At 44.2% G+C, this 26,936-nt stretch overlaps 1 protein-coding gene across 1 annotated transcript in view; it reads right to left on the reverse strand.

Moving 5' to 3' along the window:
• Positions 1 to 26,936, reverse strand: part of LOC121288980 (vitellogenin-like) — a 102,809-nt gene that overhangs the window by 67,532 nt on the left and 8,341 nt on the right. The window contains exons 4-8 of the mRNA XM_041207842.1: positions 15,604 to 15,855; positions 14,521 to 14,682; positions 9,870 to 10,018; positions 8,572 to 8,725; positions 2,066 to 2,223 (exon numbers count right to left, since the gene is read on the reverse strand). Coding sequence (XP_041063776.1) covers positions 2,066 to 2,223; positions 8,572 to 8,725; positions 9,870 to 10,018; positions 14,521 to 14,682; positions 15,604 to 15,855 — 875 coding nt within the window. The remainder of the gene's footprint in view (positions 1 to 2,065; positions 2,224 to 8,571; positions 8,726 to 9,869; positions 10,019 to 14,520; positions 14,683 to 15,603; positions 15,856 to 26,936) is intronic.

Genomic DNA, 26,936 nt, shown 5'->3' on the forward strand with positions numbered 1-26,936 from the left:
CTCAGCCTCAATAGCTTTATCGTGGGGAGGGAGTTTCAGATTGTCGTTACTCTTTGTGTCAATGAATGGCTACTGAGCTCACCCCTAAATTAGCTCCTCTGTGTGGTAATTTTTCTATGTTTTTATGCTGCTTATTTTAAGGAAATGCCCACTTATTCTAAACTCTCCCTACCAGAGGAAATAGTTTCTCTTGATCTATCCTATCAACCTTGAACATTTCAATAGGATCACCACTTAATCTTCTACACTTCAATACATTTTCCTTTATTCGTTCATGGGATGTGGGCATCACTGGCAGGGCCAGCATTTGTTGCCCATCCCTAATTGCCCTTGAACTGAGTGTCTTGCCACACCATTTAAGAGGGCAGTTAAGAGTCAACCACATTGCAGTGGGTCTGGAGTCACATGTAGGCCAGACCAGGTAAGGATGGCAGATTTCCTTCCCACAAGGACATTAGTGAACCAGTTGGAGTTTTTTTCACAACAATTGACAATGTTTTCATGCTCATTATTACTGAGACTAGCTTTTCAATTCCAGATTATTACTTGAATTCAAATTCCACCAGCTGCCACGATGATATTTGAATCCTTGTCCCCAGAATATTAGCCTGGGACTTCGAGGTGACTAGTCTAGTGACATTACCACTACACCACCGTCATGCCTCATCTATGCAACCTGTCCTCATAACCTGACCATCTGTTATCCGGTGTAGTTCTGGTGATTCTGTGCTGCACTCCCTCCCAGTTCAAATATCCATTTCCTTTCTGCGGTGCCCAAAGTCTATTTTCTTTGGCCTGGAACTAAATGGCACAAGCCTCTAAAGTTGTCACTAAGAGAGTGAGCGGAAGATTAGGAGAAATTTATTTAGTGTTGTTGGAGTATGAGATGCTCCACCTTGGAATAATTGAATTAGGGATCTTTGAAAAGAAATGCAAATAAGTATTTGGAGCAGAGGAAGCTACAAAGCTATGAGGAGAGAGCCAGCTCATGGATTTCAATCTGGATTATTCTAGCAAAGAGCTATCACAACATGATGGGGTGAATGGCCTTGAAGTGAGCCATAATGATCATTGTACATTTTGGATGGGTATAAACACAAAATGGACTTTACAGATTCAGAGGAAGACTGCCTCATTTACAGAGTACCCATGGACAGCTTACCCCATGAGAGGGAGAGTAGAACCAGAGGACACAGTTTAAAAATGAGGGATCTCCCATTTAAGACTGAGATGAAGAGAATTTCTTTCTCTCAGAGGGTCGTTAATCTGTGGAATTCTCTTCCCCAGGGAGCAGTGGGTGCTGGATCTTTGAATATCGTCAAGTCTGCGTGAGATAGATTTTTGATCTTCAAGGGTGTCAAGGATTATGGGGGGCAGACATGAAAGTGGAGTTGAGGCCATAATCAGATCAGCCAAGATTTTATTGAATGGCAGAGCAGGCTCGAGGGGCTGAATGGCCTACTCCTGCTCCCGATTCTTGTGCTCTTGTGACAGCCACATCACTATGAATTAATCTCAGAGCCCAGCTTTCCTCTTGGAGCTGCAAAATCTGCGAACGTCCAATCATAGGAACTTGTCCAGATTCTAAATTTGTCCCCAAGGCTCCATAATCCAACACCACCCACCACCACCCCCCCCCACCCCCCACCCCCGCCCGCCACCCCACCCCCACCACCTGACACCGTAACACCACCCCTCTCCCCTCACGTGAGGGGCCTGATCTCAAAATTTCTTACCTGTTCTTCAGGGACTAGAGCTGCTTCCAATCCCTCCACAACCCCCCACTATCACCCTTCCACACACCCACTGCCCAGCGTGAGCTAAGTTGCACCCATCTGGAGGTGAATGCACCTGAGCTCACACTGCTTCCCAGTCAAGGTTGAGCCAGGAAGCAGGAATTCTCAGAATAAGGAGACCCCTCACCAACTTACAAGGTCAAATGCACAACTGCAGCAATCATGAGAAAACACCTGCAAGGATGTAGTGTTGAAGCCAAGCTGCATTAAGGTGCTTAATCTACCTCCAGTGCCCCAATCCCCCCACTATTCCCTGCCCCCTTATTCACCTGTGGTGTGAACTGCCTGCACCTTTTTCCCAAATGCTTTGAAGGTTTTCCAAAGTTGCCGAACGCAGGAGCTGAATGAGCTGCAGGAACTTCATTGGAGCATCAGGATGAGCTCTCTCTCGGTTCATTTGAACCAAATTTTCCAATGTTGTGATAATCTGTTAAAACAAACCAAGGGAAAATGAGAAAAAAAGTAGAAAATGCTGGAAAAATTCAGCATCTGCGGAGAGAGGAACAGAGTTAACGTTTCAAGTCCGTTTAACTTTTCTTCGAGGAGGTGTGAGTTCCCATGCTGTCACTGTGCAGGTAGTGTAAGAATAATCATAAAGATCTGGTTGAACTTGATGCAAAGGTGCATTGGGATTGTGCTGAAAATTCTCAAAACACATTGTGGCTTGCCAAACTGTCCTTTCTGAAGGACCACTGCAGTTATGTCTGATACAGACAGTAACTCAAGACTCGGAAGTGGTTGCACAACCACCTGGGAGACAACTGAAGCTTGAACAAAGCAAAAGGCAGGTGCATCTGCTGGTTAAGCAAGTATGTGCAGGAAAGTCGTGTAGGGATAAACCAGCTATACATGATACCGTGGACAAAGCTCAGCTTAATGTGGACTAATCAGAGACAGATCATGCACTCCTTAAACCAATCAAGGGGTACAGGAGGATTGGGCATGAGGGCAGCTATGGTGCAGCCAAAGGATTACAAGAGGCGCAGAATCCTCATCAGCACAGTACCATCAAGAGTCAGAGCATCCACAGGAGAATTCCCTCTGGAAGCAGATTATTCCCAGTCAGATCTGATCCAACTGATGTGATCTAATCGTCGTTCCTTCACTGTCGCTGGGTCAAAATTCTGGAACTCCCTTCCTAACAGCACTCTGGGTGCGCCTACACCACATGGACTGCAGCGGTTCAAGTAGGCAGCTCACCATCTCCTTCTCAAGGGCAACTAGGGATGGGCAATAAATTCTGGCCCGTGAATGAATTAAAAAAAAGAAATCAACCTTGACTGACTACCTAGGGGCTAACTGTGTGGTTTCTAAATTACTGTCAATTATTTACAATCTAGATCAATGACTTGGATGAAGGGACTGAATGATAAATTTGTCGATGACACCAAGATAGGTAGGAAAGTAAGTTGTCAAGAGGAGGCAGAGAGTGCAAATGGGTATAGATAGGTTAAGTGAATGGGCAACAATTTGGCCGATGGAGTATAATGTGAGAAAATGTGAACTTGCCCACATTGGCAGGAAGAATAAAGAAACAGTATACTACTTAATTGGAGAGAGATTGCAGAACTTGGTGGTACAGAGGGTGTCCTGGTACATGGATCACAAAAAGTTAGTATGCAGGTAGAGCAAGTGATTCGAAAGGTACAAAAACAGAAAATGCTGGAAAAACTCAGCAGGCCTGTCAGCATCTGTGGAGAGAGAAACAGAGTTAGTGTTTCGGGTCCGTATGATCCTTCCTTCTCTCCAGCGACGCTGTCAGACCTGCTGAGTTTCTCCGGCACTTTCTGTTTTTGGCTCAGATTTCCAGCATTTTGCTTTTATGCTTTGATTAGAAAGGTAACTGGGAATGTTGGTGTTTATTGCAAGGGGAATGCAATCTAAAAGTAGAGAGATTTTACTGCAGTTGTCCAGGGCCTTTGTGAGACCACACCTGGAGCACCGTGCACAGTTTTGGTCTCCTTATTTGAAAAAGGATATAATTGCACTAGAAGCAGTTCAGAGAAGGTTCGCTTGACTCATTCCTGGGATGAAGGGTTATCTTATGAGGAAGGTTTGAACAGGTTGGGCCTGTATCCATTGGAGTTTAGAAGAATGAGAGGTGATCTTATTGAAACATATAAGATCCTGAGGACACTTGATAGGAGGATGTTTCCTCTTGTGGTTTTAGTAGGGGTGGTGTCATTTGTCAAATATTGGAAATTGCCCCCACTGTGTTTAATTGTTAAGTCCTAACAAATCATTTCCCCATATCAATACTCTTTTCAAAACTAATTTTAGACACAATATTTGTCGTTTTCTGTCCTTTTTTAGGTATTGATGACTCTGCAAGTAATAAATATACAGGAATTCCATTTTGAAAACAAACTTATTCATCATCCCATAGAGCACATCCTTTAATCTGGCCTTACTATTATCTTTACATGTCAAATTCATGCTAGGCTTTTGGGGCTTTGGATCTTACTGTGCTTTTCTGTTCATGACCTTGGGCAGATTTTGAGGCAGGTATCCGTGGACTTCATTGCTGTTTAAGCTCCTAGCTGTCCCCTTGGATGACAAGATTAACTGGACTGCACGTTGCCAGAAAGTTTCAGAACAGAAGCCTTGTTCATAGAGTTGCCGAGTTAGGAGTCAGATCTATCAATTTCCTTTTCTGAAGTTAAAAGGACTTCGGTCGCAAGCAGATCATCATGGGCAGGATTTTTCGGATGGTAGGGTTTCCTGGCCTACCACCCAAGGAGTCAATGGGGAATACATCCCCTTAATTGGCTGGAGGTGGGATTTCTGCTTCTCGCTTGGGAGGAGGCCCGAGCTGCCAGCCCACCTATGGCCCCAGCAGCACCACCTTGAGACGTGCCCACTTCTGGGGGTGAGCAGGCCCACCTGTCTGAGTGCCGGAGCCCCCAGGACCAGGGACAGAATTTTACAGATGGCGGGTGTTCCCTGCTGTTACCGGCTGCCCCGCATCCATTTAAGTTGGCTGCAGGCAGGATTTACACCCCTCATTCGGGGAGAAGACCCGCCTCAGAGAGTTGCCGACTTGATCGCATCAAAGAGCGACAATGAGTTACCGTCCAGAGTGCAGTGGTTCCAAATAGATACTCACTACCAGCATCTCAGCAGAGCTGAGGATGGGCGCTTTCCCGGAAAGCGATGCCTTTGTGCAAGGAACAAAACAAAATTGTGGAGACAACTAGGACGGTAGAATGATTTGGATAGACTGTGTGACCCTCCTTGAACGCGTGTTGCCAAAAGCCCAGTAAGAATTACTGACTACCGAGCTTGCCATTGTGGTGAAAAGTCAACACAGGGCACAGGTAAATCATAAGGCTGGTAGTCAGGCAAATGAGTTTCTGCAATGTACCAGCGCTAAGCTTGCGGAGAGTTAAAAGACCACAGGGATAGAGTGGGCCAATGGGGCTGACAGGCTTGCTCTAAAGAGAACCAGTGTGGGCCCAATGGGCTGAATGGCCTCCTTCTGTGCCGAAATGCGTCTATGGCTCTGGGTCAGGAATTCTCTTGGAGTTGCTCCCATTTCACCAGATGTGTAGGGGGAATTCCTGTTGTATAACACGTACCTTAAATTTCTGCCACATTTCTGGTGAAATAGTCAATCTCTGATGAAATTTCTAGCCAAAGTTGCTTAATTCCAATGATCTGATAATCTATGTTCTCTGAACACTAGATTTCTGAATGTGATGTGCTGTTTACGGTGCTACATACAAGATCTTAGATAATTCGATTTTGTTGAGTACATGAGATGATTAGCAGGAGCTTACCAAACCTCCCTGGAAGAAAAGTCAGTTCCAAATCAACCAACATTAAAGGAGGCCGCTCTGCAGCAACAACACCCTCCAGGTGGCCGAAACAAGCTGAGGGTTGGACTTCTGCCTCTCAGTGGGAGGAACTCCTGCCCTTGAGATCAGGCGGCTAATCAGATTGACTGGCGGCTCTAGCAGGCCCCGCAATGCCAGAACTCAGTAGTGGGTATTGCTGGGACTGCAAACAGATCCATGGATAAAGAAGACATGGCCACTTGAAAGAGTTAAGTCTGGAGTTTTGAACAGAGAAGAATTATGGAGCTTGTGAGGGTGTGTGTGTGTTGGGGGGGGTGCTATTGGGGGGTGCGGGGCTAGCAATGGGGGAGACGAGGTGGGGATTGGAGGCCAATTTGTTGTAAAAGCAGATTTTCCAGTCTTGCTGGCCTGCCACTGTCCAATGTATTAAGGCAGTGGAGGTGGATTGAGGGCCTCAAGTGGGCAATAACTGGCCACTTAGGGACCACAACATAGGCCTAAGGATGGATGGGAGAGTGGGTGACTTACCCAACCCCTGAATGTCTGCATTGGGGACCAGGTTGGGGGTGGACAATAAAATCCAGCCCAGGTATCAGACTGTAGTGTGAACAGGTCCACTCTGATTCCAGAGTAAAGTAGATGAGGTTTCTCCTCCAGGAAGCTTCACACCAATGCTAGATTTGGCCCCGAATCCAGATTGAGAGCACTAAATACCAGCACTACAGTAGGAGTGTAAATATGCCTGAAAAGTCTTGTCATTTAAGAAGTAAATTTATTGGCCAGTCTGTACACTCAAGTTAATCTTCCTTATGCCTACGGGACATAGGAACATAGGACTTAGGAGCAGGAGTAGGCCATTCAGCCCTCTCAGTCTGCTCCATTATTCAATAAGATCATGGCTGATCTAATTGTGGTCTCAGTTCTACTTTCCTGTCTGCCCTCCTCATAATCCTTGATTCCCTTGTCTATTGAAAATCTAACTCAGCCTCAAGTAAGTTCAATGACCCAGACTCCACTGCTCTCTGGGAAAGAGAATTCCATGTACTAACTGAGAGAGAAAAATTTCTCCTCAATTCCATCTGCAAAGGGTGATTTCTTATTCTTAAACTGTGTGCCTTACTTCTCGTCTCTCCCACAGGAGGAAACATCTTTCCAGTATCCATCCTACAAGGTTCCCTCAATATATTTAACAAGATCACCTCTCATTCTTCTAAACTCCAGTGGGTATAGGCCAAACCTGTTCAACTTTTCTTCATAAGATAGGCCCTTCATCCCAGGAATGAGTCGAGTGAACTTTCCCTGAACTGCTTCTAACACAATTATATCCTTTATCAAATAAGGAGACCAAAACTGTATGCAGTATTCCAGATGTGGTCTCACCAAGGCTCTGTGCAGCTGCAGTAAAACTTCCTTTCTTCATCTGCCCAATTTTTGCCCACTCACTTAAGCTATTTATATCCCTTCGTAGACTCTTTACATGAGACATTAACAAACAGATGTACAGACCGATAGCTAGAATAACACCAGCTGCTCCATCAAGCCTGCCCCACATTCATAGGCCTGAATTATCAATTTCCAGTCACATAACCCACACCATTCCCACAGCCATGTAATCTCCTCGAACAGACAAAAAAAAACAGGGTCGATAGGGCAGAAACTGATATGGAAAATTCCTCTATCTGCCCCCTCAAACTGTCAAAAGCAGTCCAGGAGATTAAATAGACGATGTATCATCTGTAAACCTTTGTTATGATCACAGGCCCAGTCAGGAACCATTCAGCTCCCTCTTAAAGGAGTTCAATGAACCTGAACCCAAAACATCAGCTGGCAATACGTTCCAGAGGTGCACTACTCTCCACTTGTACTTAGCATAACACACATGACCCCTCCCAATCTATAAAACTGGAATAATCCAACAATAGGCAAAGGCAAAATATAAATGCAAGCTGTTGTCATTGTCTATATAAAGGAGACACTGGCTACTTCAAATCTTTTTTCTCATCTATTATGATATGATTTGGTAGCAGAGAACTTGAATATTGCTGAAGAGAGAAACATGTTACTGAATCTTTTCATCTTAAACTCACCAGGACAAATGCAAGATTGCTAAATTTCAAACAATCAGAATAGTTTATATTATAGGAGACTGTACTCAATCAGTCTATGCTTGCAAATCCAAAACAAAATGTCCACTGTTAGGTGTGATTCCATGACTGAGCAGCACTTGCTGGACAATCCTGAGTGTGCTAATAGCTATACTAACAACCAATTTAAGATAATCAGTTAAGTTCATAACATGGCTCATTTACACTTGCTAGAAGTGACAAACATTCAGAAACAGGGACCCGGTCTCTGAAACAAAAGGAATATATTCAAGCCTTGCACTTATTTGAATTACTATTGTTCCCTGTGCTTCCTCCATGTAAACTCCTTGGTCAATCAGAGTCAACTTGCCAACCAATTGGCACCCTGTTCTCCTGTAGTATAAACTGTTGTGATCATTTGAAATTTGGCATTCTGCCATTTGTCCTAATGAGTGCAAGGCTAAAAGCTGCATTAACATGCCTGTTTTCAATGATCTTCACTGCCCACATACTCCTTGCTGGGGCGGGAAAAGTGAAGATGCACAAGAGACCGGAATTGGAAGAGTACAGAGACCTTAAACATTGTGGGGCTGGAGAAGATTACAGAGATAGGGAGGGGGCAAGTCCAATAAGGGATTTAAATACAAAGATAAGAATTTTAGACTCAAGACGTTGTTGGACTAGGACCCATTGCAGTTCTGTGATCACAGCAGTGAATGGAACTTGGTGCGAGTTAGGATACAGACAGCAGAGTTTCAGATGAAATAGAGTTTCATTAAAATAACTCAAATAGAACATGCATGGAGTGAAAATATGTTCGGATTCTGAGGTCGTCTCACTGGTGATAAAAGTACCAATGCCCTATATTTATACAAGAGTCACGGTCAGATGTACCTTATTAGTATCATTATACGAGGGTTTGACCAACAGCAATGGTATCTGCAGCAGTTCATTGGAAAACTGATATCTCAGGGTTCCTCGCTTTTCCAGGTGCTCAGTTGGCACGGGTGGTGACTGATTTTTGTATTCCAAGAAGACAAGATGCTGCCTATTTCCAAAACCAAAGGTAGGTTATCATACAGAATGTTAAACATTTAGAGAAGCATTGAATTACTATTTGGGCAGCTGGCCGCTGAGCAAGGCAAATTCCCATCATTCACCACGTTGGATGGGACCTCATCGCTAAACCAGGCAAACTTACTGGATTATCCGTATAACCCAAGCCAGGAAAGAGCAGTGCGGAATGCATTGTGGTGTTAATGGCAGGGAAAAAGCCTGCTGTCAAAGCACTATTAAAGCATTCTAAAACACGAAACATTCCAATCAATCTTCTCTGCATTCTTTACATGGCTTCGCCTTCCTTCCTAAAGTGCGGTGCCCAGAATTGGACACAATACTCCAACCAAGGCCAACTAGTGATTTGTAAAGGCTTAGCATAACTCTGAGCTGATCGCAGAAGCTGCTAAAACTGAGCTTGGTGCATGCAGGTTAGGGAGAGTTAGACCATAAGACCATAAGACATAGGAGCAGAAATTAAGCCATTCAGCCCATCGAGTCTGCTCCGCCATTCAATCATGGCTGATAAGTTTCTCAACCCCATTCTCCTGCCTTCCCCCCGTAACCTTTGATCCTCTTACCAATCAAGAACCTATCTATCTCGGTCTTAAATACACTCAATCACCCGGCCTCCACAGCCTTCTGTGGCAAAGAATTCCATAGATTCACCACTCTCTGGCTAAAGAAGTTTCTTCTCATCTCTGTTCTAAAAGGTCTTCCCTTTACTCTGAGGCTGTGCTCTCGGGTCCTAGTCTCTCCTACTAGTGGAAACATCTTCCCCACGTCCACTCTATCCAGGATGGGAGGGGCTGGGGTTTTTGCATCTGAGTCTTCTTTCCTAACAGCCTTCCAACAGAATGACCCGCAAGGTTTACGCACCCTGTTGAGACTGGGTGGAGGTCGGGACAGTTTTAGTTGTGAGCACAAAGAGTCTTGCAAAATTCATTGTCGAGACCCAAGAATGAAGAATAGCTGCTTTGTTGGGATACCTAATGCAGCCTGGAAAGAATGTCTTCAGGAAACAAAGTGGGGGAGAACACAGCCAGTGGATAAATAACCTGCAGGGAAGGTCGATTAGACACATACAAGATTTGGAACTTTATGTAAATACTCGCACATTCAAGAAGAAGAATTACCTGGACTCTGTGCTGGCAGCACCATCACGTTCATTAAACGGTGTGAACTGATGTGTCTCTTTACTTACGACTTCGACAATCACTGCCACGTCTTTGGTATTTTTTATAGCGTACGAGTAGGTGGCTACACTCCGCAGGCTCTTGCCTTTCTACGTCAGAAGAGAACAGAAACTGTCTGATTATTGTTGCCTGTTCTTAAGTTTCTTTCAATATGCATAAGGCTGTCTGGGAAGAAGAAGAATTCATATTGGAAACCCTTACGTGTGGCAACCATTTGCCTCCACAGTGTTGTCAACCACCACAGCGACACGAGGTTAACCTGAAGAGCATAGGGGAACCTTTGAAAAAGCAAACTACTATAGTAGCAGTGACTAATTTCTGACTTTGTGTGATTCTGTAAAATGTATTTACATCGACTTCAACGTAAGTATAAAAACAAATTAGGAGAGAAACATGAGCTGTTGCTTCCCTATCACCCATTTTACACTATTGAACAAAATCAAGAGGACCTACATGCAGGACTATATAAGAAAGAATTAATTCCACTTTATTCTAAAGGATGATGGGAAAAATAAAGTGACAACACAAGGGAAAGGTACAGTTTATTAAAAATGTTTAGCTATGGAGGAAAAATATTATGCGGTGGTGTGGAATACTTCGCAGGTTATTTGCTACTGGTAGACCGAAGGGAAGAGGGATCAATGCTTATAACACACGAGGCCATTATTGTTTGAGAGAGAAGGCACATTGAATCAAGATGTATGATTAGATGATGCTAAACTTGGGTTTAAAGGCTGGTGATTGTGGAAGAAAAACAAGGCTAAGGACCATGAAGAATTTGGGAAAAACGGGTTTTCAGATTCTGCTTCAAGGAAAACGTTGCATTTTTATTGCACTTCTCAACATTTTAGGACCTCCCATTGTGCCTTTAACATCAAAGAATTCCTTACCCGAAGGTATAATGTAGAGAAACAGCAGGTACCAATTCTTGTATAGCAAGGTCTCACAAAAGGCAACAAACTGAATGATAAAAACAAAAAACTGCGGATGCTGGAAATCCAAAACAAAAACAGAATTTAACATACACATGTATACAGTTACCGATGATTAAAGGTCTAGCCTCTGAGGTGCTCTCCTTAGATGGCTAGGGTGGTGTAGCTCTACCACTTGAGGTTCCTCAACAGGATCTGGAACTGTAGCATGAGACACATCATTACAAAGTAGCAGTTCTGGGTTTGGCAACTCTACAGAGACATTGAGCATGTCTATTCCAGGTCGATCTGTCACCTCAGGAATTGATGGTTTGATGTTAATCACACGCGGAATAGCAGGTTGTTGTCATATCTCTCTAACACAAAAATGATCGATATGCTTATGAACAATACTATCTTCCATTTGTACTTGGAAAGATAAGGGGCCAGCCTCTGAGACAATGGTTCCAGGAACCCAACAAGGTCCGCTTCTGAGATTTTGCATGAATACCGTGTCACCTACACGGAATATGTGAGTTTTGCTGTGTATATCGTGATTCAATTTTTGATAACTCTGATTCTGCTCCATTTCCCCTCTAAGTTTGGAAACACCAGACTTAACCTTGTACGTAGGCTGCGTTTCATCAACAATTCAGGCGGTGTTGAACGCGTAGCTGAATGAGGTGCTATACAATAACTGAGAAGAAAACGGGAAAGTCGAGATCCTAGAGAACATTCTGAAAACCTTTTCATTCCAGATTTGAAAGCTTTTTCAGCTCTCTCAGCTAAACCATTCGATGAGAGATGGTATGGGGCTGTTTTAATATGTCTGATTCCATTCAGATTCATGAATCTCTGAAACTCTGTACTGGTAAAGGCTGTACCATTATCAGAAACAATGATTTCTGGTAGGCCATGTATACTAAAACAATGATGCAGCTTCTCGATAGTTGTGCTCAATGTTGGTGATCTGACTTCATGCACATCTATCCATTTAGAATGGGCATTTACAATCAACAATGGTGGGATTCAAACCCGGGTCCCCAAAGCATTACCCTGGGTCTCTGGATTACTGGTCCACTGACAATATCAATACATCATCCTATTTTGTATAGGGCTTGCCTCCAACCAGCTTTGCATATAAGTCATCTATCCTTGGAAAGGGGGTACTTATGGGTTTTGCTGCCTTATTTATGGTCAATTTACAGTCCCCACAGATGCGTATGATTTGGTCAGGCTTAACCACTGGAACTATGGGTGTTTCCCATTCCGAGAACTGGACAGGTTGGATGATGCCCAGCTTTTCTAACCGGCACAGTCTGCGTCCACCTTCTCCTTCAATGCATAAGACACAGGCCTGGCCTTTAAAGAAACATGGTGTCACCTGAAGATGCTTTTTATCTTCCTAGTTCACCTCAAATTACCACATTGTATTTCCTTAACAGTTCAGGAACTCCTGTTTTCAGGTGAAATGTTTCAGACCAGCCAAGATTGATCTTCTGTAACCAGTCTCGGCCCAGAAGACTGGGTCCTTCTCCTGTTACTATTATCACAGGCAGCTGGGCTGTCTGTTGCTTATAAGACACTAGTACTGTGTCCTTTACCTGAAAAGATTCTCCAGTGTATGTCTTTAATTTAGCGGTTGTCCGCTCCAGGTTTATTGGCTTTCTATCTTAATTAAGGTTTTTAAAAGTGTGCTCTCCCACCACAGTAGTTGAGGCACCTGTATCCACTTCCATTATTAGTGGCTTTTCATTCACTTGGCCTGTGACAGTGATGGGTTTGATTTTTACAGTGGTGATGTTATACAGGGAATAAATGTCGGTGTCGGCAGCTTCAGGTTCTGCTGTATTCTTTAATTCAGTCATGTTGGTTTGCTGCTCTATGGGCTGTTTTGACTTCGCCCTGCATTGCCTTACTACGTGACCTTTCTTATGGCAGTAATGGCATTCTGCCTCCTTAAATCTGCAGGTGTCCAGTCTATTGTCACCCCCACATCCATAACAAATTAATCTTGGAGTCGCTGCTGAAGTGTTTCTACTTGGCTTTTTCATGTTTCTAACAGTGAACATTGCCACTGGCTTCGATGCTGTGGGTCTGGTTTTCGCGCCACGCCTGGTGGTAGGTTCCTGCCCCACATGAAGGACGGTGCCATGTTGTATGTGTTGTAAAGCCTGAGTCTCTCGCAGCACTCTCCATGGTGAGAGAGGTTTCTAGGACAGGCTTAAAGTCGATGTCGACCTCAGCGAGTAAACAGCGCTGCACGGCGTCGTCCTGAACTTCACAAACTAATCGGTCCCGCAGCATATCATTTAGTGTGTCCCCAAAGTCACAGCGTTCTATCAACTGCTTCAGCTTCGCTACATAGGTTGCGATGGACTTTCCCGGGTCCCGAACTCTGGAATTAAACTTAAACTGCTGCATTATTGTGGTTGGCTTCGGCTGGGATAGCATTTTCATGAGGTTCACCAATTCGTTATAGGACTTAGCATTGGGTGCGACTGAGGCCATCAGTTGTGAATGAAATTGTATGTCTTAATTCCACATGCACTCAAAAGGATTGCTTTCCACTTTTCCTCTGTGGTCATTCCGTTCGCTACAAAATGAAAACCAAGGTGCTCTCCACACTGGCTCCAGTCTTCCACAGTCGCATCATAAGGATCGATTCTGCTAAAGAGCGGCATGACTGGTGAGCAGTCTTTTCTTTTTCTTAAGATTCGATGTACTCACCTTTATCAGGCGAGGTGCAGCGTCGGAACTACTTTACCCTCGTCGCCAAATGTAATGACTTGACAGAGCGGACAGGTTTCAACAGATAAACTTTATTACAGAAAACCTTTCACGTTCTACATGCTCGATCAGGACTCTCGTCAGGAAGCTCCACCCCCTGGATTGCCCACACTTATGGGTCATTGGCCGGAGCCTCCCAGAACATCATGTGACCCCTTATAGACATCAGCAGAGGCTACACCCACAGTTATTACAGAATATGCCCAAGAGTTTGAAATAGATGTTAATGAAGCCTTTTCACTCTTTTCAATCCTTACACATTCATTTCAGCACAGAGATAACTTTTTAAATGATTTTAATATGCAAATGCTTAGCATGCTTGTTTGATCTTCCTAAGCTCACTATTTTATTGGGAGACCATTGTGGCTGAAATGGGAAAGGAAGAACTGACATTTATATAGCGCCTTTCACCATTTCAGGAGGCCTCAAAACACCTGACCCTGTGGGAAATGCAACTTCCAATTTGTGCAAAAGATCCCACAAACAGCAATGAGACAATGTCCAGATAATCCGTTTTTGTGATGGCGATTGAGGGATCAGTATTGGCCAGGACACCAAGGCTAACTCCCCTGGTCTTCTTCGAAACAATGCCATGGGATCTCTTATGTCTGCCTGAGAGGGCAGACTGAGCCTCAATTTAACGTCTCAACTGAAAGGTGGCACCTCTGATAGTGTAGCACTCTCTCAGCACTACACTAAATTGTCAGCCTGGATTATGTGCTTGAACCTTTGGATTGAGACTTGAACCCACAGCCACCTAACTCAGGAGGCGAGGGTGCTAACCATCAAGCTATAACAGGTGAGAGAGCTCATTTAAATGTCTTCTGTATTTATCCAATTTCTCAGCTTATTCCGTTTTTTACCACAAGAAATATAATTTGTGCATTTACCAGCTGGCAGGTTTCACATGGCTGACTATAAGCAGCACCCTTGGTCTCCGAGATTTTCTCCTGGCACTTGTTCAGATCCTTGGATTTTGTGACAGTGATAAATCCGCTTTTCTTGTTTTCCTGAATTACATAGTTTGCCTGGCAGATGCCTTCCACACCATTCTAGACATAAAAGTAGACTTTATCAGTGTATGTACAATACAACATGGAAAAAAATATCGCTAACACTCTATTACGTTACGGATTCCATAATCAGCAAACTCCACCAAGTGGAAGGACAAAATCAGCAGCGAACACCATCACCTCCAACTTCCGCTTCAAGACCCACACCAATCCCAACTTGGAACCATATCGCCATTCCTCCACTGTCGCTGGGTCAAAATCCTGGAACTCCTTAGTCTAATGACAGTATGGGAGTGCCTGCAGGAGGGCAAGAAGGCAGGTCACCACTATCTTCTCAGTGGTGACTAGGGAAGCTCTGAGGCTAGCAACTAACTCACCCCTTGACTCCCCAAAGCCTCTGCTTATAAGGCACAAGTCAGGAGTGTGACGGAATTTTCTCCACTTGCCTAGCTGATGGCAAGTGCAGCCATGCTCAAGCAGCTTGGCACCATCTCGGACAAAGCACTCTGCTTATTTTGCAGCCCAACACTACCTCATACATTCACTCCCTCCACCACTGGCGCACTGTGGCTACAGTGTGCACTAACCACTGGATGAATAACAGCAACTTGTCAAGGCTTCATTGACAGCACCTTCTAACCCTGCAAACTCCTTGATCCAGAAATTCAATGGCAGAAGATACCTGCCAACACTGTCACCTTCAGCCAGCTCTCCAGGTCCCACCCTAATCCCCGTTTGGACACTTATAGCCGTTCCTTCATCGTTACTGGGTCAAAATCCCAAACAAGTCTCTACCAAATGACATTGTGAAAGCAAACTCACCACATGGACTGCAGTGGTTCAAGAAGGCAGCTCATCACCAACTTTTTCAAGGGTGACCAAGGATGGGCAGTAAATACAAGCTCTGCAAGTGATATCCACATCTCAAGAATGAAGGCCATTTTCAAAAAATCAACATACCTCTTGCAACTCATAAATGTTCTGTGACTTTTTAATACTGATCTGCAGCATGTTCAGAATGCCTCTGTGGATGTTGAGGATATTTTCGGGTAGGTCTGGATGGGTGTATATATTTCCGACTCGACCATGGCTGTATTCAAACTCTATCGGCTTGCTCAGTTGTGCGCTTAGCTTCCGAGTTAGCTTCCGAGCTGGGATAAATTGAGCTTTTGGCCAAGTCCCGCTGTACTCTTGAATTTGAGGTGAGATAATCTTGAGGATGGAACAGCAAAAGATTATTATTTCAAAGAAACGTTATTGCCTTTTGGAGACCATCAACCTACATTTTTAGGAGTTATTATGTTTGATAATTATAAATTAGGCACCATGGTATGTGAAGAATCTACTGTATGTAATACTGAGAGCATTGCTCATGGATCCACACTTTTAGGCAGCAGTTGAATTATACAAATTGCAGCCATCAAGGCCTCTGTTATAGTAGTCGGATAACAAATTGCTGCCAAGAGAGAGTTTAGCATCAAGCATTAAAGATTCAGCAGGCAAGAACTTGGTCCTTAGTATGTTTACTTACCAGCTTAAAAGTTAAAGGGGCAGCGGGGAGGGTGAAAAAAGGATTAATTTTGGCAGGCTATGTCTCGTGCCCCAAGGAGGCCTGTAATATGTCCGTTGTTATATTGGCCTTGGGCAACATTCAGATGCCTCATGGGCTTGCCAACCGTCCAGCATTGGCTTGGAGTGTCCAGGAACTGGACACTGCTGTGCATAATCCTGGAGAAAAGTCATCGGGACATTAAAAAAGATTGTTTTATTTTTGTCTTTTTCTTTGAACATTTCCAGTTACTAGATATAAAGGTATTGAGAAGAGAAAAAAAAGGTTCTTTGGCTGACAGTCTAGCATCATCCAATTGGGCAATGAGTCTTTTTGATTTTCAATTAGCATAGGAAGGCAGTGTGTCATAAGGATGGAAGTGTTGGCCGACTAATGGCTGGAGCGTTTGGGCAAGTCACATGACGAAACCTCCAGGAACACATTTAATCACAGTTGGCAACCCTAGTGACCAAGGAGGCAGCCTTAAAGCGGCATTTAAACCATTTGCATATGTTAATGTTAGACCACACACGTGTTAAAGGACCCTGTCAAGAAACTGGACACTGAGCCTGCTCTGTTTGCTGTGGCCTAACCAACAGGTAGGTTCTGTTTAAAAACTTACTTCAATTGGAGCCGGAAGAGTGGGAGGGCTTTTCCTTGATCTAATGTATTTTTACAAGCTGCAGGTACGGAAGTGCAAAAATGATCGATGTTAATAAAAGCATGCAAGATTCATTGTCTTGATAGAGGCAGGAAAGCAGCAAAGTTACATGAAACCTCTACAAATCACTGCTTTGGCTTCAGTCAAGCAACTCTGGGCACTGAGCTTTAGCTAGGGTATTGTAATAAACTTGAGGTACTGGACAGGTTTCTTACTCGAAACGGATAACTTTATTATAGAGCTCTTTTGGAAGCTATATGCTTGAACCAGGGTCCACGGCTAGAAAGCTTTGCCCCTAAGATTGCCCGCACTTAGGAGTCATTCGCCATTATAACCACGTGACCCCTAAAGGCAGTAGGAAAGGTTATACCTATAATCACTATCGGCAGGATTTTCCACACCTGCCTGTTGCTGTGATCTTCCGGTTCCACCACAAGACAATGGACTTCTGGCTGCGATGGGGCCGGAAAATCCCGGCCTATATTTCCTCCTCCTTTAGTTATTTTACATTTCCTATTTACAAAAAACATTTTAACCCACAACATATACATATATACACAGGTCATGTGATTGATGGTTAAGTCTTTGTGGTGGTTTTCTAACTTAGACCGGTGTAGCCCCACCACTTGAGATTCTCCCACTGGATCGACACGATCAGGAACTGAAGCATCAGGGACATCCTTAGACAATGGCTGCTCAGTATTAGGCAATTCAACAGAGACATCAGGTATGTCTATTCTAGATCAACCTCTCACCTCAGGGATTAAAGGTTCGACATCAACTACAGGCGGAGCAGCTGTTTGCTGGAGTGTCTCTCTACTCCTTAGATGACCCATATGTTTTCAAACAATTTGGTCTGCCACTTCCATTTGGAATGACAAAGGTCCAGTTTCGGAGACAATTATACCAGGAACCCATCTAGGGCCGTTTCTAAAATTCCGCAGGAAAACAGTATCTCCCACAGTAAATCTTCGAGCTTTGCTAATAATATTATGATTCACTTCCTGACTACTCTGGTTTTTTTTACCTTCCCCTCTAAGTTTGGAAACACCAGATTTAACCTTGTACGAAAGTGGTGTTTCATCATTAATTCAGAGGGCGTTGAACCTGTAGTTGCATGAGGAGTCGTCGGATAATTGAGAAGAAAACGTGAAAGTTGAGTTTCTAAAGCACCTTCGAACAACCTCTTGTTGTGGGGAATTTTCAGCTAGGAAACATGGCTCCTTGGCTAAAAGCAAAAAACTGCGGATGCTGGAAATCCAAAATAAAAAGAAAAATAAAAAATACCTGGAAAAACTCAGCAGGTCTGACAGCATCTGCGGAGAGGAACACAGTTGACGTTTCAAGTCCAAATGCTGGAGTCATACAAACTCGAAACGTTAACTGTGTTCCTCTCCGCAGATGCTGTCAGACCTGCTGAGTTTTTCCATGGTTCCTTGGCTGTGTGGTGGTCCACACACCCCACCCCGACTTATCTAGACGAAAAGGTACGTAGGGACAACTCCTTGGTGCTGGTGCTGGGACCCCTGCTGCTCGTGAGCCAACCTGGGTCAGTTGGGAACAAAGGTATTAGGCTGAGCTAGTTAATAATGTAAATCTGTGTAAGATGGGGACAGAGGTTGCCGTGGGTTGTATATGTATTTTGTGTGTTTAAAATAATCGGCATCATCTGGGCATTGTGAACATTGTGTAATCTTGTTACGGGAGGGCAGTTAAAGAGAGATGGATGTCTGTAAGTAGACAACAGTAGACTATCGTTCATCGGAGTTCACCTCCGATCGTTAACAGTCTATCAATACTTATCAGAGTTTACCTCCAGCTGCATTGTAACATGAACTTGACTGTGTACAATCGTTAATATGAAATGGTAAGCAATCTCCGTGTATCGTTTACTATCTGTACTGTATTGTTAGCCACAGCAATGAATGAAACTCTCTTACTATAAAAACTGAATACATGCTTGTATTCATTAGATGTGACTCTGGCGTAGTCCACATCTTTCGTTGCAACGATAATAAAATTAACTTTGTCTTCGCCTCCAACTGGGGGTCTCGTGGCTTTCTCTTGTTTTCTCTAGGCCATACTAATTTGACAGGAAGCTCTCAGCAAATTAATAGACCTCAAGAAGTGTAATTGAGAAATCCCACAACACCTCTTCATGCCTGATTTGAAAGTATACACTGCTCTTTCAGCTAACCCATTGGATGTGGGATGACACGGTGCTGTTTTAATATGCTCAATTCCATTTCAATTCATGAACTTCTGAAATTCCATACTAGTGAAGGCAGTACCGTTATCCAAAACAATAACACCTAGTAGGCGAGGTACACTAAAACATCGGTGCAGCTTTTCCATAGTTGCCACGATGTCGGTGATCTAACTGTTGGGGAGGGTTTAAACTAGCCCAGCAGGGGGTGTGGGAACCAGGAAAGAATATTAGAAAGTGATACCAGGGTGCTCGGAATGCTGGGAGAGGCAGATAGCGCTAAAATAGTGAACAGTAGTTCATACATGCAGTCAGAGTAAGGGAGCAAGTCTAATTCAGGATTTCGCTGCATGTATGTTAACGCATTGAGTGCAGGTAATAAAATTGAGGAGTTACAGGCACAGATTGTCTTGTGGGGTTATGACATTGTGGCGATAATGGAGACCTGGCAGATCTGGATGTTAAATATTCCTGGTTACAAGGTGTTCAGAAAAAGGTAGGAAAAAGGAGGAAGGATGGCAGTTTTGGTTAAGGAGAGTGTTGACGTGCTGGAGAAAGAGGATATGTCAGAGGATTCAAGGACAAAATCGATTTGGCTAGAGCTAAGGAATAAGAAGGGTGCAATTACATTGTTCAGTGTAATATATAGACCACCAGCTAGTGGGAATGATATAGAGGAACAAAACTGCAAGGAAATTACAGAGAGGTGTAAACATCATAGAGTAGTTATAATGGGGGACTTTAATTACTCATATTTAGACTCAGATATTAGTAGTGTAAGGGGCAGTGAGAGACAAGCATTCCTAGGCTGTGTTCAGGAGAATTTCCTACAGCAGTATGTGTCCAGTCCAACAAGAAAGAAGGCACTGCTAGATCTAGTTCTTGGGAATGAGGTGGGCCAAGTAGATCAAGTGACAGTGGAGGAACATTTGGGGACAGTGATCATTGTATCATAAGTTTTAGGATGATGGTGGAAAATGGCGCTGGTCAATCCAGAGTAAGAATAATCAACTGGCAGGGAACGGACTTCAATGGGACAAGAACTGAGCTGGGCCAGAGAGACTGGAACCAAAGGTTGGTGGTTCCTTCAAAGAGGAGATGGTTTGGGCACAGTCAAGGTACGTTCCCTCAAAAGGGAAGGGTAGGACAAACACATCCAGAGCTCCCTGGATGACAAAGGAGATAGAAATTAAGTTAAAGAAGAAAAAGTGTTATTATGACAGACATCAGGTAGCAAATACAACTGAGAACCAAGCTGAATACAGAAGGGATGTGAAAAAGCAAATACGAGAAGCAAAGAGAGATTATGAAAAAAGACTGGCAGCTAACATAAAAGGAAATAAAAAATTATTCTGTAAGCACATGGATATTAAAAATGTGGTAAAAGAGGAGTAGAGCCGATTAGGGACCAAAAAGGGGATTTACACAGAGAGGCAAGAGGCATAGCTGAGGTGTTGAATGAAGACTTTGCATCTGCCTTTACCTACGAGGTAGATGCTGCCCAGGCCATGGTGACAGAGGAGAAAACTCAGTCACAAGAAGGGTTTAAACTTGATAAGGAGAAGATATTGGATAAGCTATTGGTACTTAAAGTTGATAAGGCATTGGGATTGGATGGGATGCATCCAATAATATTGAAGGAAGTGAGAGTGGAAATTGCAGAGGCACTGGCAAAAATCTTCCAAGGTTCCCTGGATTTGGGGGAGGTGCCGGAGGACTGGAGAATTGGAAATATTATGCCTTTGTTCAAAAAGGCTGTAAAGACCTGCCCTGCAATTACAGACCACTCAGTTTAACTTCGGTGGAGGGGAAACTTCTAGAAACAATTATTCGGGATAGAATTAATAGCCACATGGAAAAATGTGGATGGATTCGGAAGAGTCAGCATAGATTTGTTAAAGGAAAATCATGTCTAACTAACTTGGTGGAGATTTTGAAGAAGTAACAGAGATGATTGATGAGGGCAAGGCTGTTGATGTGGTGTGATATGGACTTCCAAAAGGCATTCAATACAGACTTATGAGGAAAGCTATAGGTCATGGAATAAAAGAGGCAGCAACAACGTGGATACAAAATTGACTGAGGGATAGGAATCAGGGAGTAATGGTTAATGGGTATTTTTCGGGCTGGAAGAAGGTTTGTAGGGGTCGGTATTAGAGTCATAGGGCGGAGTTTTGCCGTTGGCGAGCAGGGGGCGGGGCCTGCTTGCTGAGGCGTAAAACGATGTGGGATGAAGTTGGGCGGAACCCCCGACGTCATCCGGGCCCATTTAAGCTTTCAGAAAAGCTGAGGTGCAGCGAAATCAGCCGAAATGTTGGCGGGCAGGCCAGGGGCCCCGATGGGAACTAGAAAAAAACATGAAACCTCATCCGCGGGTGGGATGAGGTTTCATGTAGGGTTTTAAAATGTTTAATAACCTTACTATGTAAATTATGAACATGTCCCATCTCATGTGACATTGTCGCATGAGGGGGACATGTTAGGGAATTTTCTTTTTCTATTTTTCATACTTTTAAAAGTGTAAGTGATCTCCCTGAGGCTGCACTTAGCCGCAGGGAGATGTGCGCTCGATCGTGTGCATGCGCAAAAAAGCACACTATCACATTTGGGGAATCCCCCCGCCCGCACAGGGATCGCATAGCACTTCCCGCCGGACGTCACGCTGGGCGGGCCTTAATTGGCCCACCCACATAAAATGGCGGCGTGGCCCGCTTCTCTGGCGGGGATCGGCTCCCCGCCCGCCGGAGATTGGGTTGGGCCCGACTGCCCGGTAGGCAGAAAATTCTGCCCATAGAGTCATAGAGGTCTACAGCACAGAAAAAGGCCCTTCGGCCCATCGAATCTGCACAGGTCAAACAAGTATCTAACTATTCTAATCCCGTTTTCCAGCACTAGGCCCCTAGCCTTGTATGCCATTGCATCGCAAGTGCACATCCAAATACTTCTTCAATGTTATGAGGGTTTCTGCCTCTACCACCCTTTCAGGCAGTGAGTTCCAGATTCCCACCACCCTCTGGTTGAAAAAATTCTTCCTCACATCCCCTCTAAATCTCCCGCCCCTTACCTTAAATCTATGTCCCCTGGTTATTGATCCCTCCAACAAGGGGGAAAATTCCTTCCTGTCTACCCTATCTATACCCCTCATAATTTTATACACCTCAATCATGTACCCCATCAACCTCCTCTGCTCCAGGAAAAATAACCCCAGTCTATCCAATCTCTCATCATGACTAAAACTCTCCAGCCCAGGCAACATCCTGGTAAATCTCCTCTGGACTCTCTCTCATGCAATCACATCCTTCCTTTAATGCAGCTTCCAGAACTGTATGCTATACTCTAGCTGTGGCCTAATCAACATTTTATACAGTTCCAGCATAACCTCCTTGCTCTTATATTCTATGTCTCGGCTAATAAAGGTAAGTATCCCATATGCCATCCTAACCACCATATCTACCTGTCCCGCTACCTTAAGGGACCAGTGGACATGCACACCAAGGTCCTTCTGACCCTCGGTACTTCCCAGGGTCCTACCATTCATCGTGTATTCCCGTGCCTTGTTTGTCTTGCCCAAGTGCATCACCTCACACTTATCCAGATTAAATTCCATTTGCCACTGATCAGCCCATCTGACCAGACCATCTATATCCTCCTGTAATCTCTGGCTATTTTCCTCACTACTTACCACCCACCAATTTTTGTGTCATCTGCGAATTTACGGATCAACCCTCCTACATTCAAGTCTAAATAATTTATATATACCACAAACAGCAAGGGATCCAACACCAATCCCTGTGGAACCCCACTGGCCACAGACATCCAGTCACAAAAACACACCTTGACCATCATCCTCTGCTTCCTGCCACTCGGTAAATTCTGGATCCAATTTGCCAAATTGCCATGGATCTCATGGGCTCTTATCTTCATTATCAATCTCCCATGTGGGACCTTATCAAAATCCTTGCTGAAGTCCAAATAGACATGCGTCAAATGCATTGCCCTTATCTACACACCTGGTCACCTCTTCGAAAAATTCAATCAAATTGGTCAGACATGACCTCCCCTTAACAAAACCGTGCTGACTGTCCTTGATTAATCCCTGCTTCTCCAAGTGTCGATTAATTCTGTCCCTTAGACTTGCTTCCAATAGTTTCCCCACCACTGAGGTTAGACTGATTGTTCTGTAGTTCTTTGGTTTATCCCTCCCTCCCTTCTTGAATAACGGTACCACATTGGCTGTCCTTCAGTCCTCTGGCACCTCTACTGTGGCCAGAGAGGTATTGAAAATTATTGCCAGTGCCCCTGCTATCTCCTCCCTTGCCTCACTCAACAGCCTGGGATACATTTCATCTGGGCCTGGAGGTTTATCTACTTTTAAGCCTGCCAGACCACTTAGAACCTCCTTCCTTTCTATGCTAATTTCTTTAACTATATCACAGTCCTTCTGTCTGATTTCCGTACCCACGTTGTCCCTCTCACTTTTGAACACCGACACAAAGTATTCATTTAGAACCCTACCTATGTCTTCTGGCTCCACACACAAATTACCACTATGGTCCTTAATGGGCCTTACTCTTTCCCTAGTTATCCTGTAACTATTAGGGCAGAAATTTCCGATCGGCGAGTGGGGGCGGGGCCTGCTCGCCGGTGGGTAAAATGCCGCAGGGTGACTTCGGGCGTGCGTCCCAATGTCACACTGCGTCACTTAGATTCTCAATTCAGTGGGCACGCAGCCAAACTGTCTGTGGCCACTTAAGGCCTTTAAGATAGTAATTTACCTAATTAATGGGCCTGCCCTTAAGGTTGGCGGGCAGGCGAAGAGCCTTCCGAAAAAGCATGAAACCTCATCCACGGGTGGGATGAGGTTTCATGAGGGATTTAAAATGTTCGGAAAATTTTAAAATAAAAGTAATGGACTTGCCCCAGCTCATCATGACGGGAGAGGTCAGGAATAGTTTTTTCTGTCTTTAATAACTTTTTTACATTTGAGCCGATTTCCTTGAGGCAGCGCTCTGCCTCAGGGAGTTCTGTGCCCTCTTTCGTGTTCATGCGCGAAAAAGTACCATCCGGCTCAGGGAATCCCACCCCCCTCCTCCCCCCACCGCCCGCACAGGGAGCGCGCAGCACTTCCGGGCAGATGTCACGCTGGACGGGCCTTAATTGGCCTGCCCACATAAAATGGCGGCGCACCCGCACGTGCCCACTTCCGCATTGCTGCCCTTAATGTACTTGCAAAATAACTTTGGATTTTCCTTGCCAACGTTTTCTCATGCCCCCATTTTGCTCTCCTAATTTCCTTTTTAAGAGCCCCCCTACACATTCTATACTCCTCTGGGGCTTCAGCTGTTTTGAGCCCTCAGTACCTATCATAAGCCTCCCTTTTTCTCTTTATCCAATTCTGTACATCCCTCGACATTTGGGATTTGTTGGTCCCACCCTTTACTGGTATATGTTGGTCATATTCTAAGCGATATCATCACATGACCTCCCCAAAACTCCAGCCATTGGTCACCCGATATGTCAATTAACATGGAGTCCCACCTTCCTTCTGTCCCAGTTTTGACTTTTGAAAATCTGGGTACCCCAGCAATTTAGGAAGCAAAGCAGGTGACAGGCAACTTGCACACATCAAGCTCCCACACATCAAGGTCCCACGCACAGCAGCGTGAAAATAAGCAGATAATTTGGAGGGTGTTTTGTTGACAGATGCTTTTATCCCCTCCCCCCCATTTATTCTTTCATGGGATGTGGATGTCACTGGTAAGGCCATATAATTACCCTTGTACTTACCTTGCTCAGTCATTTCAGGGACAGTTAAGAGTCAGCCACGTTGCTGTGGGCCTGGAGTTGCAGGTAAGGATGGTCTTTGGGCATTAGTGAACCAGATGGGTTTTTACAACAATCAATCATAGTTGGCTTATATTCCAGATTTATTTACTGAATTCAAATTTCACCAGCTGCCATGGTGGGATTTAAATCCACGTCCCAGAGTCTCAGTCTAGGCCTCTAGATTACTAGTGCGGTGACATTATCACTACACCACCATCTCCCTGTATAGGAACCCTTGCTTTTCCTGATATATATAAATGATCTAGATCTTGGTGCGCAGGGGACAATTTCAAAGTTTGCAGATTACACAAAACTTGGGAGAATTGTAAACTGTGAAGAGGACAGTGTAGAACTTAAAAAGGACATTGACACATTGGTGGATTGGGCAGAGAGGTGGCAGATGAAGTTCAATGCAAAGAAGTGTGAGATGATTCACTTTGGCACAAAGAACATGGTGAGACATTATAAAATAAAGGATACTATTCTAAAGAGTGTGCAGGAGCAGCAGAGAGGCTTGGGTGTATATGTACATAAGTCATTAAAGGTGGCAGGACAGGTAGAGAGAGTTGTTTCTAAAGCTTACAGTATTCTAGGCTTCATTAATAGGGACATAGAGAACAAGAGCAGGAGGTTATGGTGAACTTATATAAGACACTGGTTAGACCTCAGCTGGAGTATTGTGTACAGTTCTGGGTGCCACACTGTAGGAAGGATGTGAACACATTGGAGAGAGTGCAGAAGAGGTTTACGAGAATGGTTTCAGGGATGAGACACTTCAGTTATGAGGAAAGATTGGAGAAGTTGGGACTGTTTTCACTGTAGAGGAGAAGGCTAACAGGAGTTGATAGAGTTTTGCAAAATAATGAGGGGTGTGGACAGAGTAGATAGGGGGAAACTATTCCCACTCGTAAATGGATCGAGAACCAGAGGGCACAGTTTTAAAGTGTTTTGCAAAAGAAGCAAATGCGAGGTGAGAAAAAAACTTTTTCACACAGTGAGTAGTTAGGGTTTGGAATGCACTGCTTGGAAGTGTGGTGGAGGCAGGTTCAATTGAGACAATCAAGAGGTTATTTAAATAAAAACAATGTGCAGGGTTATGGGGAAAAGGTGGGAGATTGGCACTAAGTTAAAATGTTCAGAGAGCCGGTGCAGACACGATGGGCTGAATGGCCTCCTTCTACACCCTAACAATTCTGTGATTCTGTTACACATCCATCCACTCAGAATGTGCATCGATGATCAATAAAAACATGGTACCCAAAAATGGACCTACATAGTCTATATGTAGTTTAACCCAGGGTCAACCAAGCCGCTCCCATGGAGCTGAAACAGGTATCTTCTGTTGCTGCTGACACTGGAGACAGTGCTTGACCATACTTTCAATGTCACTGTCTATGCATGGTCACCAGACACAGCTTCATGCAAACATCTTCACCTTCGGTATGCCTGAATGCACACTGTGAAACTCTGTCAAGAGCAGTTCTCTTCCTTGCGAAGGGACGATGACTCTTGATCCCCAGAACAAGATTCCATCTTGACAACTTAACTCTGTTTGATGGTCTCATCTCTTCAGACACTGGTGAATTCGACCATTCTTGCACTACTGGTCTCGGAGTTTTGACAAAATTGGATCCCTCTTTGTTCAATTTCTTATTTGCTTCCGGCAAAGAGTCCAAGAAATTCAGTACAAGCACAACTTCTTGTGACACTGGAGCACGTACAATGCTACCTGGTAATGAAAGATGACTGAGTGCTTCTGCATTTGCAACATGCACACCAGGACAGTGCATAAAGGATATATTCATATGGCAATAAAATCAAAGCCCAAAATTGAATTCTTGCTGAGGCTATTGGCGGAATGGCTTTATCCTAACTGAATAAGCCCATTAGTGGTTAATGGTCCGGCACTATGTTTAAATGTTGTCTGTGCAGATACTGATGGGATTTCTTCACTACAAATATTACTTCTTTTTTAAGTTATGAGTAACCCTTCTCAGCTGCAGAGAGGGTTCTGGAGACATAACCTTTTGCCCTTTCGGAACCATCTTCCA

Source organism: Carcharodon carcharias, chromosome 16 (assembly GCF_017639515.1).
Source record: "Carcharodon carcharias isolate sCarCar2 chromosome 16, sCarCar2.pri, whole genome shotgun sequence".
In the NCBI taxonomy this organism is placed as follows: Eukaryota; Metazoa; Chordata; class Chondrichthyes; order Lamniformes; family Lamnidae; genus Carcharodon; species Carcharodon carcharias.